We start from the raw sequence: 14,741 nt of genomic DNA, 5'->3' as shown, positions 1-14,741 counted from the left end.
AGCTGGAAAAATCGCTCCATCATTACCTATGTTTATTTTCTTCAGCCTCCTTTTAAATGTATACTCCCTATCAATAATACGCTCTAGTTCTTTAGTTGTGCATATTATAACTCTTCATGTTTCACATATGGTGAAGGACAAGTGTATGCTTGCCAAACGGAAATAAAATGGGATGTAGGTGCTTCGGAAAAACTTTTGGGAACCAAACCGATAAAGTGTATTATCCGATTGGACCGCAAAGCAGTAATTAAACATTTAAGCAAGTTCTCCCTTATAATACATCAATAACAATTTACACCGTACGCAATAAACTTTAATCAAAATCAATGCAATCTTCAAGCAGTAGTCAGTCCAACAGCAAAACAAAATAAATCGCCAGCAATGGGAGAAAGACGCCCTTCAAAACCAGGCGCTCCAGGATAGCCTTCATGGACAAACTCTTCTTTTCCAAAGTATTAAACTGGTCTTGTCTATTGTTGTTAATAAGTCAAATCCTTGAAAAAATGCTTCTGCTTAGGAAAAAGCTTATAGGAAAGGGCCTTTATTTGGAGCCATTTATGGCCCCATGAGTGTTAGAAGACACTGTACCACTCAGGTGAGGTGTATGATGCGCGAGGGATGGCTCCACCTTAAGAAATCCTTAATCAATAACACATATTCTGAGAAAGCACGAATAGAAAATAGGTGTGTAGGTATCCCCCCAAAATTCACTGAAACATCATTCTTATTATTATCCACCATCTGCTCCATATGCAGTCAGTCGGTCGTATTTCGGCCAGCTGAAAGTATAGCTTGCATCAATCGGTCTTGCTGTTATCATTTCCAGTTAGGCACTGTTATCAATTCTACATAAATTCACGGTGCACTTGACTCTGTTAAGCTTCAGATACACCTGCCAATACCCCTTTGAATATCCAAATTAGAGAAAATTGTCCAAAAATTCTCTGATATTGACCTAGCAATAACTCGGCTAGGCAATGTTATTTCCGTACTTCTTAATGTCTCACAGAAACGGTTCCAGGAGTTAACCCGGTGATTCCCCACTCTCCTCAGTCTGCGGATGCAGTAATAATCCCCTGGTTAAAAGAAATAGGTAAATGTATCTGCTCAATGAAGCAAAATATTAAAAAATACTAAAAAAACAACCCACCAAATAATTAAAATTCCTAAAAAATTATTACATATGATAAAAAAAAAATCCACACATTCTTCTGGGATTAATAGTCTATTTTACTATACTTATTACTAAAGTCTTAATATTTGCCTACATTCGCTATTTGCCCTGTTATTGCAGGATATACTCAAATAAATGTTGTTGCTAAACCAGAAATTTAGGCCTGGGGGGACGTTAATAATTTGAACAACTGTATTGTCAAGCCTGAACTGAACAAAAGTATTGTCAGTGTTAGGCCTAAACTTCCGGAAGCTTCAAAAAGCAAGCTTTGCAAAATTAGGCTGAAACTTGTGGTCAAGAGACGCTGCAACCAGATAATGATTTATGCTGACTCCTATGTGGTGAAATAAATTAGGCCTTCAGGCATGGCTTATAAAACCACATTACCCACAGTCAAGACAATGGGCTATATGGAGATAAGTTATCTCCTTGTGCATAACTTATCAAACTAAAACAACAATTGGATATCAAAGTAACCACAATCACCACAGTAAACAATTGGCTTGCCCTAATTAATTGGTCTGTTTTGAAATGCCGACAAATAAGATAAAAAGTATGAAAGCACAGAACTGTGTGTGTGTGTGTGTTTTGGTAAACCCAACCCACATCCCCTGAACCAAAGGGATGTGCACTTCTCGACTGTCTGTACCTGGCCAGTGCAGAAAACGGCTGACTGAAGGGTAACATATTTTTGGACAAATGCAGGATAAGGTTTTGGAGTAAAGAAGTCTGGTTGTTCAAGCTAATTTAATCTCAGGTTGTGTTAACACTATGGTATTAAAAATGGTAGTATCAAAATAATTTAATCTCAAATTGTATCAATACTGCAGTATTAAAAGTAGTAGATTAATATTAAGTTGTTTAAAAATAGTAATAAGTTGTTTATCAATATACAATATCTTTACGTGTACTTACTAAAAACAAAAACAGTACATGTAAAGTTAATTAGTAATAATAACTTTGCATGTGCTTGTGCCTGCCATCAGTATAAACTGCCATTTATATTCAATACTAATGCATAATATTATATTCCCTTAAAACAATAAGCAACTAATGCATAATATTACCTGTTCTTGTGCTTGTCTTCAGTATAACTTGCTATTTATATTAATCCTTATTCAATACTGGTCTTCCGTGCTTCCTTCCTCCTTTATCTCCACAATGATCTCCATCTCCGCTTTTGTAATTTCTCCCAAATGCATAAAAATGGGTATATCCAAAATCCAGGAAGTTATATTGGTTAAACTAATAAGCAATATAAGAAAACTCTCTTTAAAAAAAATCACTCTCATGAGTAACCTGGGGACAGCTGACTTCTGCTACTCTCATACAGCATTTGTGAAATCAAGATGCAAACAGGTCTCAGAGCTCTAGGAGGAGGTAAACAGGGCATCACAGTATTTGGAGCCCAGGCCTGTTTCTATAATTCGGGGAATGTTTGCACTAGCCTCTAGCTAGCACGTAGAGACATCTCTCCTCATAGAAATGCCGACCGCTGTGGCTCACCTCTGCCCTGTGTACAGTGCACGGGTGCATGCCGTACTATACCGGCGTGCTGCGGGTTGCCTGGGGTAATTACCATGCTGCAGCTCCCTCGGCCAGGCACTCAGGGATCGTTCAAGCCAGCCGCAGAAGAGCCTGGGAGGACAGGGGGAAACACCTCCCCCGGGCCCGGGAAGCGACGGCCGCTGCAGAGCTCCAGGGGCAGAACCTTCGGATAAAGCAGGGCGACCCACCCTCGCATGGCTGTTCTTGCAGTCCAGGAGCAGCACCAAGACCAGGGTGGCCCCCGGGTTCAACACTCCTCCGCTCCTCGGGCCTTGCGCTCCCGCGCGCCCCCAGCGCCAGCGCGTAGCCTCGCAACCGGAGACCAGCCTGGCTGCTTCCCATGCGCTCCTGGCCCTGAGGCGCGGCCCCGCCTAACGTTCTGTCCGCTCAGTGCCTCTCTCCCACCTGGACCGTGCCACAGTGACGCTGCTGCCGCGCGCTTCACACCCGTTTAACACAAGGAAGAAAGCGCGCGACGGGCTCAAATGCTCCACGGAGCGCGCGCTCCCTGTGTGACGACCGTTGCGATAGTGACCTAACGAAGCCCTAACCGCCGCCGCAACTCTACCCGGGTCTTCCTGTGTTCCCCCGGAGCTTGTGCGCGGGCAGTCGGCCGCGGCCTGGACCCGCCCCGATGGCGGCGGAGGGAGAGGCGGACGTGGAGTGGGTGGTAGACAGCATCGCCGGCTTTCTGCGCGGGCCCGCCTGGTCCATCCCCATCCTGGAGTTCCTGGAGCAGAAATGCGCGGGTGAGAGGCCGGGGGCGGGGACCCTGCCGGGGCTGGAGCGACAGAGCCTCTCCTCTTCCCCCCCACCCCGCAAAAAGCGCTGTGGCAGGGGCTCCCTGGGGAGAAGGGTGTTGCTAGGACCGTTGAGAGACATTCGGGCCCTAGCTCATCCTGCGCGCTGCCCCCTTTCTCTTTATTGACAGAGAAGCTAGAGCGGTCTCGGGGCCCTGAGATGAGGGTACCGTTGTGCCCCTCCCCTGGCTCCTTCTCACCCCAGAGAGCGAGGGCAGGTGCATCTACCGCCTCCTGCTCCAGGCCTGGACTCTCCTTCTGTATTCAGCGCCGTCCAACCTTTCTCGGCCCGCAGCAGCGCCAGCTCCCCGAAGCGCTGTCACCATGGCTACTCGGGGCGTGGCCTCTCTGCCGAGGCTGGCTAGAAGGCCGCCGGCCAGTAGCCGCTGGGGACGTGAAGGCTAGTGCCCTGGGATCTGGCCTGCAAATGTCGTTCCCTGGGGGCAACACCTGCTTGCTTGTCAGGCATCATCCTTTTCCCAGGGGCTTCTCAGAAAGCACTAAACTGGTTCTTAGATCTGCTTCCAGATGGAAACACTTCATTGAAGTGTGCTCTGCTAGTCTTACTTCCTAGTGACTCAATGCTGTGCTTCCAATAGAGGATAGTATCAAATAAAGATGGAAATTTTAAGTGTTCCATGGAAACATACTTGGCAAAGTTCTTCATTGTAAACTTAGAACTGTCTTGACATTTATGAAAGGTCAATGGAGTTGCTTTAATAATTGATAATTAGCAGGACTTTTAATTATTGCATGTTAGAGTCAAGAGTTCATGAAAGTAGTTTGGCAGGAGTTAAGATTTTCAGGACTGCTACAGACACTAAAAAAAGTTTTTACTACTCTTTGCAGGTTTTACATTACTAACAAATCCATTAAAACATTTTATATCTATTGTTTTGCTCTTGGAAAATTTAATTTCCAGTAATTGACAGATAATTTACTGATTCAGTAGAAGGAATGAACTGGTCATTTACTGTCATTTACCATCTAGTAAATGACTTCTAGAAATGGTAATTATTATTATTCAAATTTTTCTTTAATCTAAAGTTTATATAAATATGTGATTGTGTGGTATAAAGATTTTAGTGGAATGGTATTGCTTTGAGGGTGAACACTTCTCACAAAGCAGTCACTTCTCTGACCTGTCAGTCCTCATCCTTAAAGAAAATCTGCACAACAGTTTCAGAAGATGAGCCTGGGAGCTTAAATTCATTCCTTTGCTAGACACTAAGGCTATGTCTACACTAGAGACCTTACAACGGCACAGCTGTACCGATGCAGTTGCACCAATGTTAGATCTCTCGTGTAGCTGCTCTATGCCAAAGGGAGAGAGCTGTCCTGTCAACATAATTAAACCACCCCCAATGAGAGGCGGTAGCTGTGCATACTACTACTTATGCCAGCGAAATTTACATTGCTCGGGGTGTGTTTGTTTTTTTTTCCTCACACCACTGAGTGACATAAGTTTTGCTGACATAAGTGGTAGAGTAGACATGGCTTAAAAATCAAGAACTGAACAGAGATACTGGATTTGTGGCTTATTACAACAATCTGTAATCCGCTAACCCCCTCTTTTTTTGTCCTATGACTTCAGAGGTATTAATGGGCCACTCTGCCTTGAATGTATGTGCTAACTACGTATGCTGAACAATCTGTTCCACCTTGCATGTTGTTGTGACACAGGGAGTACCTTTCCCATACTGAAGAAGAGCTCTGTGTGGCGTGAAAGCTTGTAACTCCCCCGTGAATTTCTCCATCACTCCCCCAGTGGTCAACTAGTTACATGAAGTGTTGCCAATTTAGTCGTTGGTTGGAAATTTGAATTGAAATTGAAACATTAATACACACTTTAAAAGCATATACAGTATATGATAAAATATTAAAAGCGTATTAAAAAATTAAAATATTTCATTAAAATATGAAAAAGCATAATAGGTTTGAAAATATGAACAAAGACTAGATTCCTCACACAGCTGTTGTTTTTTATGACAATGTCAGTACATGCTTTTTGGCAATGTTGGCCAACCTAATAATTTCAAATTGTGATTTGTAAGCAAGGTCTGAATGAGCTCTCCCCTGATAACTAGTGATGAGCCAAGGGGTGGAGAGGAAAGGCTTCAGGACTGGACTGTACTTAAGAATGGCCATACTGGTGTGACAGGTTTGGTCACAGAGATCCCCTTGGGACTGTCACCTGATGTGCTGAGATTACCTCTGAGCCCATTTTCCCTGCCAGCTTGGGACTACAGAATCCTGCCTTGTTGAGCCAGACATGCTAGCCTGCTGCAACACAGACCCAGGTCTGGTCCACGCCCCCAAAGCGGCAGACTTTAACCAAAAACTGCTCAGCAGGTCACCTATCTCCAGCACCCAGACCCCCAGTTCCCAATGGAATCCAAACCCCAAATCAATCCATTTTACTCTGTATAAAGCTTATACACGGTAAACTCATAAATTGTCCAACCTCTATAACACTGATAGAGAGATATGCACAGTTGTTCCCTCCCGCCCAGGTATCACTTTCTCTGTGTTTACTAATAAACAAAAGTGATTTTATTAAGTATAAAAAGTAGGATTTAAGTGGTTTCAAGTAATAACAGACAGAACAAAGTTAGTTACCAAGCAAAAACATGCAAGTCTAAGCCTAATACATTAAGAAACTGATTACAGGTAAAATCTCACCCTCAGATGTTCCAATAAGCTTCTTTCACAGACTACACTCCTTCCTAGTCTGGGCCCAATCCTTTCCCCTGGTACAGTCTTTGTTAGTTCTAGCAGACATCTTAGGTGGAAAACAGGGGTGTTCGCATGACTGGCAGCCCCTTTGTTCTGTTGCACCCCCTTTAAAAGCTTTGGTACAAGGTGGGACTCTTTTGTCTCTTTGGGTCCCTACCCCACCTAAATGGTAAAGTACCAGATTTAAGATGGATTCCAGTATTAGGTGACATGGTCACATGTCACTGTAAGACCTCATTTTTCATTACCCACGGATTGGCCCGCATGCAGCCAGGAAGATTTGCAAGTAAACAGACCATTTAAAACCAACTGTCCTAGTCAATGGGAGCCATCAAGCTTCTAGACCACCATTAATGGCCCACACTTTCATAGATTCATAGACTCTAGGACTGGAAGGGACCTCGATAGGTCATCGAGTCCAGTCCCCTGCCCTCATGGCAGGACCAAATACTGTCTAGACCATCCCCGATAGACATTTATCTAACCTACTCTTAAATATCTCCAGAGATGGAGATTCCACAACCTCCCTAGGCAATTTATTCCAGTTTATAACCACTCTGACAGTTAGGAACTTTTTCCTAATGTCCAACCTAAACCTCCCTTGCTGCAGTTTAAGCTCATTACTTCTTGTTTTATCCTTAGAGGCTAAGATGAACAAGTTTTCTCCCTCCTCCTTATGACACCCTTTTAGATACCTGAAGACTGCTATCATGTCCCCTCTCAGTCTTCTCTTTTCCAAACTAAACAAACCCAATTCTTTCAGCCTTCCTTCATAGGTCATGTTCTCTAGACCTTTAATCATTCTTGTTGCTCTTCTCTGGACCCTCTCCAGTTTCTCCACATCTTTCTTGAAATGCGGTGCCCAGAACTGGACACAATACTCCAGTTGAGGCCTAACCAGCGCAGAGTAGAGCGGAAGAATGACTTCTCGTGTCTTGCTCACAACACACCTGTTAATGCATTCCAGAATCATGTTTGCTTTTTTTTGCAACGGCATCACAGTGTTGACTCATATTTAGCTTGTGGTCCACTATAACCCCTTGTGACAAGGCAGGTTCTGGCGGAACCCAACTGAGAGTGCCAACTCAGGACAAATTGCTCAAACAGGGCAGTTACAGCCCAAGGCTGGGGTTTTTTCCACCTCTAAGGCAAACCAAACCAGCCAGACTAGGATGATTTCGGTCTCACCCCACTGGCTAACCGCAAGTCTCACAAGCAATCTCCTTAGACACTCCAGTTTCCCAGTATTACCACCAGTGCCACTCGTTATGGGGACAAATGGTTGTGAAAACCAATACCCCAGTAAACGAAAAAGGTTCTCCTGATCCCAAAGGACCAAGCCCCAGACCCAGGTCAATATACAAATCAGATCTTACCCAAAAATCACGCTGTTGCCAATCCTTTAGAATCTAAAATCTAAAGGTTTATTCATAAAAGGAAAAGGATAGAGATGAGAGTTAGAATTGGTTAAATGGAATCAATTACATACAGTAATGGCAAAGTTCTTGGTTCAGGCTTGCAGCAGAGATAGAGTAAACTGCAGGTTCAAATCAAGTTTCTGGAATACATCCCCTGCTGGGATGGGTCCTCAGTCCTTTGTTCAAAGCTTCAGCTTGTAGCAAAGTTCCTCCAGAGGTATGAAGCAGGATTGAAGACAAGATGGAGATGAGGCATCAGCCTTATATAGTCTTTTCCAGGTGTAAGAACACCTCTTTGTTCTTACTGTGGAAAATTACAGCAAAATGGAGTCTGGAGTTACATGGGCAAGTTCCTGCATACTTTGCTGAGTCTCAAGGCATATTTGCCGTCTCTCAATGGGTCCATTGTATAGCTGATGGTCCTTAATGGGCCATCAAGCAGGCTAGGCAGAGCTAACACCAGTTTGTCTGGGATGTCACCCAGCAGCATAGCATAAGTTTGAAATACAGACAGTATAGAGCCAATATTCATAACTTCAACTACAAAATTGATACATACATATAGACAGCATAATCATAACCAGTAAACCATAACCTTGTCTTAGACACCCCATTTGACCCCCTTTATACAAGATTTGCATGCCACTACAGGACCTTGGTTGCAACAATGATCAATATGGTCCCAGATTATATCAATAACGTCACACCCCTAGATCCCTTTCTGCCATACTCCTTCCTAGACAGTCTCTTCCCATTCTGTATGTATGAAACTGATTGTTCCTTCCTAAGTGAAGGACTTTGGTTACAATAGGACCACAGATTTATACTTCATATTTCTGCCTTCAGATACAAGAATGATACATACATACAAATAGGAGGAATATATACAGTAGATTATAAGCTTTGTAATGATACCTTACAAGAGACCTTTTGCATAAAGCATATTCCAGTTACATTATATTCACACTCATAAGCATATTTCTATAAAACATTATGGAGTGCAGCATCACAACTGGGTGAGACCAAAGGTCCATCTAGCCCAGCATCCTGTCTTCTGACAGTGGCCAATGCCAGGTGCTCCAGAGGGAATGAACAAAACAGGCAGTCATCAAGTGATCCATCCCCTGTCTCACATTCCCAGCTTCTGGCAAACAGACACCATCCCTGTCCATCCTGGCTAATAGCCATTGATGGACCTATCTTACATGAATGTATCTAGGTCTTTTTTGAACCCTATTATATTCTTGGCCTTCACAACATCCTCTGGCAAGGAGTTCCATGGGTTGACTGTGCATTGTGTGAAGAAATATTTCCTTTTGTTTGTTTTAAACCCACTGCCTATTAATTTCATTTGGTGACCCTTAGTTCTTATGAGTTATGAGAAGGGGTAAATAACACTTCCTTATTTACTTTCTCCACACACAGTCATGATATTATAGACCTCTATCATATCCCCCCATTAGTCGTCTCTTTTCCAACCTGAAAGTCCCAGTCTTATTAATCTCTCCTCATACGGACGACATTCCATATCCCTAGTCATTTTTGTTGCCCTTTTCTGTACTGTTTCCAATTCCAGTATATCATTTTTGAGATGGGGCGGCCAAATCTGCATGCAGTTTTCAAGATGTCGGCATACCATGGATTTATATAGAAGCAGTATGATATTTTCTGTCTTATCTATCCCTTTCTTAATGATTCCCAACATTTTGTTCGCTTTTTTGACTGCCGCTGCACATCGAGTGAATGTTTTCACGGAACTATCCACAATGTCACCAAGATTTCTTTCTTGAGTAGTAACAGCTAACAGACCCCATCATTTTATACTTATAGTTGGGATTATGTTTCTCAATGTGCATTTGTGTATTTACATGAACACACCCCTACTGTGACTAGGTATCCATCAGACAGAGTTGTGTTGCTCAAGTGATCAATTTTGGCTGATGTTGAGTTACAAATCACTTTAGTATTGAATGCAGTAGTAGTAATGAAATGTTGTTATCCTTATTGTATGACTGTACTGAGCCTGTCTTGATTGAGGGGGTCACCCTCAGTGCTTAATTTGAGCCAGGGCTGAGCCCTGACACATCTAGGCTTGGCACTTGATAGCCCTGGGACCTCTGAGCTTGCCAGTTATGAAAGTAGAAAAATGTGCTTGAGCCCCGGCATCTCTTTCATTGCAAATTAAGCATGGGTCAACCTCAACTGAACTGCAGTTGCTAAGGAGCGTGTTTGGATGCCAGATCCCAGTGGACAGAAAGATGGAGCATGGGACATGTATTTTGCTTGGTGATGTGGGCTCTGCCTAAGAGTCACAGGCACTATTTGATCTGCCCCCACCCCTGTTCAAAGATAGAGCTGATTAGGCTGCATAGAGTCTTTTGTTTTTTTAAGTGACGACTAGAGCTGAAATCACTGATGCAGGTCTAAGTGCTTAGACCTGCTGCAGGACAGTGTTTCTGTGGAAGAGGCTGCCCAGCCTGCATTGGCAGTGAGTTTCTCCCACTGAAAGCTGAAATCACTCAGAGCTCGGTTGAACCTCAATAGACCAACTCAGAGAGGTCACAGTGGCAGGTGGCAGCAGAAGATGATGGCGCAGAGCCATTGATGATGGAGCAGTGGAGCGAATGGTGGCACGACAAACAGCAGTGGCCAGAGCAAGTGGCTGGAGGAACGAGCAAGGTGCCTTCTCCCCAGGGTGGGAGATGCACTCATATGAAAGCATCTCTGAATTTTGGGTCTGCACTGACCAAGGACAACAACTATGAGTGGTGTGTGTTGGAAGGAAAGGGGAGGGGCACGTGAAAGGGACATTTGTTTATTGGACTAAGTTTTAGTGACTTTGCTCTAGAATGCTAGATTTGTGACTGGGAAAGGTATTTTTATATACATTTCCTAGTAGGCCAAGATTTTTAAAATGCATTATTTGCCAAGCTCATTATCTCACATCATTGCTATCTTAAGAGGTTGTTATCTTGAGGAGTTTCTGTACTAAACATTTTTATTATTATATAATAATAATTTTTTTCATAAGAATGACCATATTGAGTCAGACCAATGCTCCACCTAATCCAATATCCTGTCTTCCAACAGTGACCAATGCCAGGTGCTTAAAAGGGAATGAACTGAACAGGCAATCATTGAGTGATCCATCCCATGTTGTCCATTCCCAGCTCCTGGTGAACAGAGGCTAGGACTCTCAGACTGTGGTGTTGGATCCCTGCCCATCCTGGCTAATAGCCATTGATGGACTTATCCTCCATGAACTTATCTAGTTCATTTTTTGAACCCAGTTATAGTTCTGGCCTTCACAACATCCCCTGGCAAAAAGTTCCATAGGTTGACTGTGCAGTCTGTGAAGAATTACTTCCTTTTGTTTGTTTTAAACTTGCTGCCTATTAATTTTATTGGGTGACCCCTAATTCTTGTGTTAAGTGAAGGGGTAAATGACATTTCCTTATTCACTTTCTCCATACCAGTCAAGATTTTATAGACCGCTATTGTATCCCCTCTTAGTCGTTTCTTTCCAAGCTGAAAATCCTAGTATTTTTAATCTCTCCTCATATGGAATCTGTTCCATACCCCTAATCATTTTAGTTGCCGTTCTTTGTATCTTTTCAAATTCCAATATATCTTTTTTGAGATGGACTGACCAGAACTGCATACAGTTGTGACGTTGTACTATAGCTATATGATTTTATGAAAATATGCTAATGAGTGTGAATGTAATGTAACTGGAATATGCTTCATGCAAAATGTCTCTTGTAAGGTATCCTTGCAAAGGTTATGATCTACTGAGTGTGTTCATCCTATTTTGTAAAAATGTACCACTCTTGTATCTGAAACTAGAAATACGAAATATAACTCTGAGGTCCTATTGTAATTATGCAAAGTGTGGGCGATTAATGGTGGTTTGGAATCTTGATGGCTCCCATTAACCAGGACAATTGACTGTAAATGGCTCTGTTTACTTGTAAGTCTTCTTGTATACCTTTGTGCTGGCAAGTGGGTAATGAAGTCTTACAGTGACGTGCTCATGTCACCTGAACTGGAATCCATCTTTAACCTTGTACTTTTCCATTGAGAAGGAGCGGGTGGGAACCCAGAGAGGGACAAAGGATTCCCGCCTTGTGCAAAAGATATATAAAGGGGTGGAACAGAACAAAGTGGGCTGCAGTCATGAGAAATCCTCTAGTTATCGTCTGAGCTGGAACAAGGACTGTACCAGTGGAAAGGATTGGGCCCAGACTAGGAAGGCATCCGGTCTGTGATAGAAGCTTATTGAAACATCTCTGAGGGTGAGATTTTATCTGTATTCAGGTTTCAGAGTGGTAGCCATGTTAGTCTGTATCAGCAAAAACAATGAGAAGTCCTTGTGGCACCTTAGAGACTAACACATTTATTAGGGCTTAAGCTTTTGTGGCCTAGAGCCCACTTCATCAGATGCATGAAGTGAAGAATACAGGAGCAGGTATAAATACATGAAGGGATGGGGGTTGCTTTACGAAGTGTGAGGTCAGTCTAATAAGATAAATCAATTAACAGCAGGCTACAAAGGGAGGAAAAATAACTTTTGAAGTGGTAAGAGAGTGGCCCATAACAGACAGTTGACAAGAAGGTGTGAGTAACAGTAGCGAGAAATTAGTAACAGGGAAATTAAGTTTAGGTTTTGTAATGTCCCAACCACTCCTAGTCTTTATTCAGGCCTAATCTGATGGTATCCAGTTTGCAAATTAATTCCAGTTCTGCAGTTTCACGTTGGAGTCTGTTTTTGAAGTTTTTGTTGTTGAAGAATTGCCACTTTTAGGTCTGTTATGAGTGACCAGAGAGATTGAAGTGTTCTCCTACTGGTTTTTGAATGTTATGATTCCTGATGTCAGATATGTGTCCATTTATTTTTTTGCATAGAGACTGTCCGGTTTTGCCAATGTACATGGCAGAGGGGCATTGCTGGCACATTTCACATTGGTAGAAGTGCAGGTGACTGAGCCCCGGATGGTGTGGCTGATATGGTTAGGTCCTATGATGGTGTCCCTTGAATAGATATGTGAACAGAGTAGGCACTGGGGTTTGTAGTAGGGTTTGGTTCCTGGGTTGGTATTTTTGTTGTGTGGTGTAGTTGCGGGTGAGTATTTGTTTCAGATTGGGGGGCTGTCTGAAGGTGAGGACTGGCCTGAATCTCAAGGCCTGTGAGAATCAGGGATCATCCTTCAGATTGTAGATTCTTGATGATGCGCTGGAGAGGTTTTAGTTGGAGGCTGTAGGTGATGGCTAGTGGCATTCTGTTACTTTCTTTGTTGGACCTGTCTTGTAGTAGGTGACTTCTCTGTACCCTTCTGGCTCTGTCAATCTGTTTCTTCACTTCACCAGGTGGGTATTGCAGTTTTAAGAACGCTTGATAGAGATTCTGTAGGTATTTGTCTCTGTCTGAGGGATCGGAGCAAATGCAGTTGTATCTTAGAGTTTGGCTGTAGACAATGGATCGTGTGATGTGGTTTGGATGAAAGCTGGAGGCATGTAGGTAAGTATAGCAGTCAGTAGGTTTCCGGTATAGGGTGGTGTTTATGTGACCATTGCTTATTAGCACTGTATTGTCTAGGAAGGGGACATTTTGTGTGGACTGGTCCAGGCTGAGGTTGATGGCAGGGTGGAAATCATTGAAATCTTGGTGGAATTCCTCAAGGGCCTCCTTCCCATGGGTCCAGATGATGAAGATGTCATCAATGTAGTGCAAGTAGAGTAGGAGTGTAAGGGGACGAGAACTGAGGAAGCGTTGTTCTAAGTCAGCCATAAAAATGTTGGCATACTGAGGGGCCATGCGGGTACCCATAGCAGTCCCGCTGACTTGAAGGTATAAATTGTCCCCAAATCTGAAATAGTTGTGGGTGTGAGGACAAAGTCACAAAGTTCAGCCACCAGGTTTGCCGTGATGGTATCGGGGATGCTATTCCTGATGGCTTGTAATCCATCTTTGTGTGCTTCTACATCCATAGTGGCTAGGATGGTGTTTTCTGGAAGATCACCAAAGGATTGTAGTTTCCTCAGGAAGTCAGTGGTGTCTCAAAGATAGCTGGGAGTGCTGGTAGCATAGGGCCCGAGGAGAGAGTCTACATAGCCAGATAATCCTGCTGTCAGGGTGCCAATGCCTGAGATGATGGGGCATCCAGGATTCCCAGGTTTATGGATTTTGGGTAGCAGGTAGAATGTCCCTGGTCGGGGCTCTAGGGATGTGTCAGTATAGATTTGTTCCTGTGCTGCTTTAGGGAGTTTCTTGAGCAGATGATGTAGTTTCTTTTGGTAATCCTCAGAGGGTAATGGCCTGTAGAACGTGGTGTCAGAGAGTTGTCTAGCAGCCTCTTATTCATATTCAGATCTATTCATGATGACAACAGAACCTCCTTTGTCAGCCTTTTTTATTATGATGTCAGAGTTGTTTCTGAGGCTGTGGATGGTGTGTTCTGCACGGCTGAGTTTATGGGGCAAGTGATGCTGCTTTTCCACAATTTCAGCTCGTGCACATCGATGGAAGCATTCTATGTAGAAGTCCAGTCTGTTGTTTCGACCTTCAGGAGGAGTCCACGCAGAATCCTTTTGTAGTATTGGTAGGCAGCTTCCAGAGGACCCAACCACATCACCCACACCATCAGGGGCTCATTCACCTGCACATCCACCAATGTCATATATGCCATCATGTGCCAGCAATACCCCTCTGCCATGTACATTGGCCAAACGGGACAGTCCCTCCGCAAAAGAATAAATGGACACAAATCGGACATCAGGAATGGTAACATACATAAGCCAGTAAGTGAACACTTCAATCTCCCTGGTCATTCTATTACAGATTTAAAAGTCACTATCATTGAACAAAAAAACTTCAGAAACAGACTTCAAAGAGAAACAGCAGAACTAAAATTCATTTGCAAATTCAACACCATTAATCTGGGCTTGAATAGGGACTGGGAGTGGCTGGCTCACTACAGAAGCAGCTTTTCCTCTCCTGGAATTGACACCTCCTCATCTATTATTGGGAGTGGACTACATCCACCCTGATTGAATTGGCCCTGTCAA

General features: G+C 43.4%; 1 protein-coding gene and 1 long non-coding RNA gene across 2 annotated transcripts in view; one reads left to right on the top strand and one right to left on the bottom strand.

The window, feature by feature from the left end:
- Window positions 1-260: 260 nt before the first annotated feature.
- LOC128834493 (uncharacterized) lies at window positions 261-2,323 on the bottom strand. Its single transcript, XR_008444433.1, has 2 exons — window positions 2,242-2,323; window positions 261-1,076 (listed from the first exon to the last, which is right to left on the bottom strand). It is a non-coding gene; the product is annotated as an uncharacterized LOC128834493 (long non-coding RNA).
- Window positions 2,324-3,348: 1,025 nt separating this feature from the next.
- The window catches only part of CFAP36 (cilia and flagella associated protein 36), a 132,248-nt gene continuing 120,855 nt past the window's right edge, over window positions 3,349-14,741 (top strand). The window contains exon 1 of the mRNA XM_054023286.1: window positions 3,349-3,471. Coding sequence (XP_053879261.1) covers window positions 3,357-3,471 — 115 coding nt within the window. The 5' untranslated portion in view covers window positions 3,349-3,356. The remainder of the gene's footprint in view (window positions 3,472-14,741) is intronic.

Source organism: Malaclemys terrapin, chromosome 3 (genome assembly GCF_027887155.1).
Source record: "Malaclemys terrapin pileata isolate rMalTer1 chromosome 3, rMalTer1.hap1, whole genome shotgun sequence".
Taxonomy (NCBI): domain Eukaryota; kingdom Metazoa; phylum Chordata; order Testudines; family Emydidae; genus Malaclemys; species Malaclemys terrapin.
This window is presented reverse-complemented; position numbering and strand designations above follow the sequence as displayed.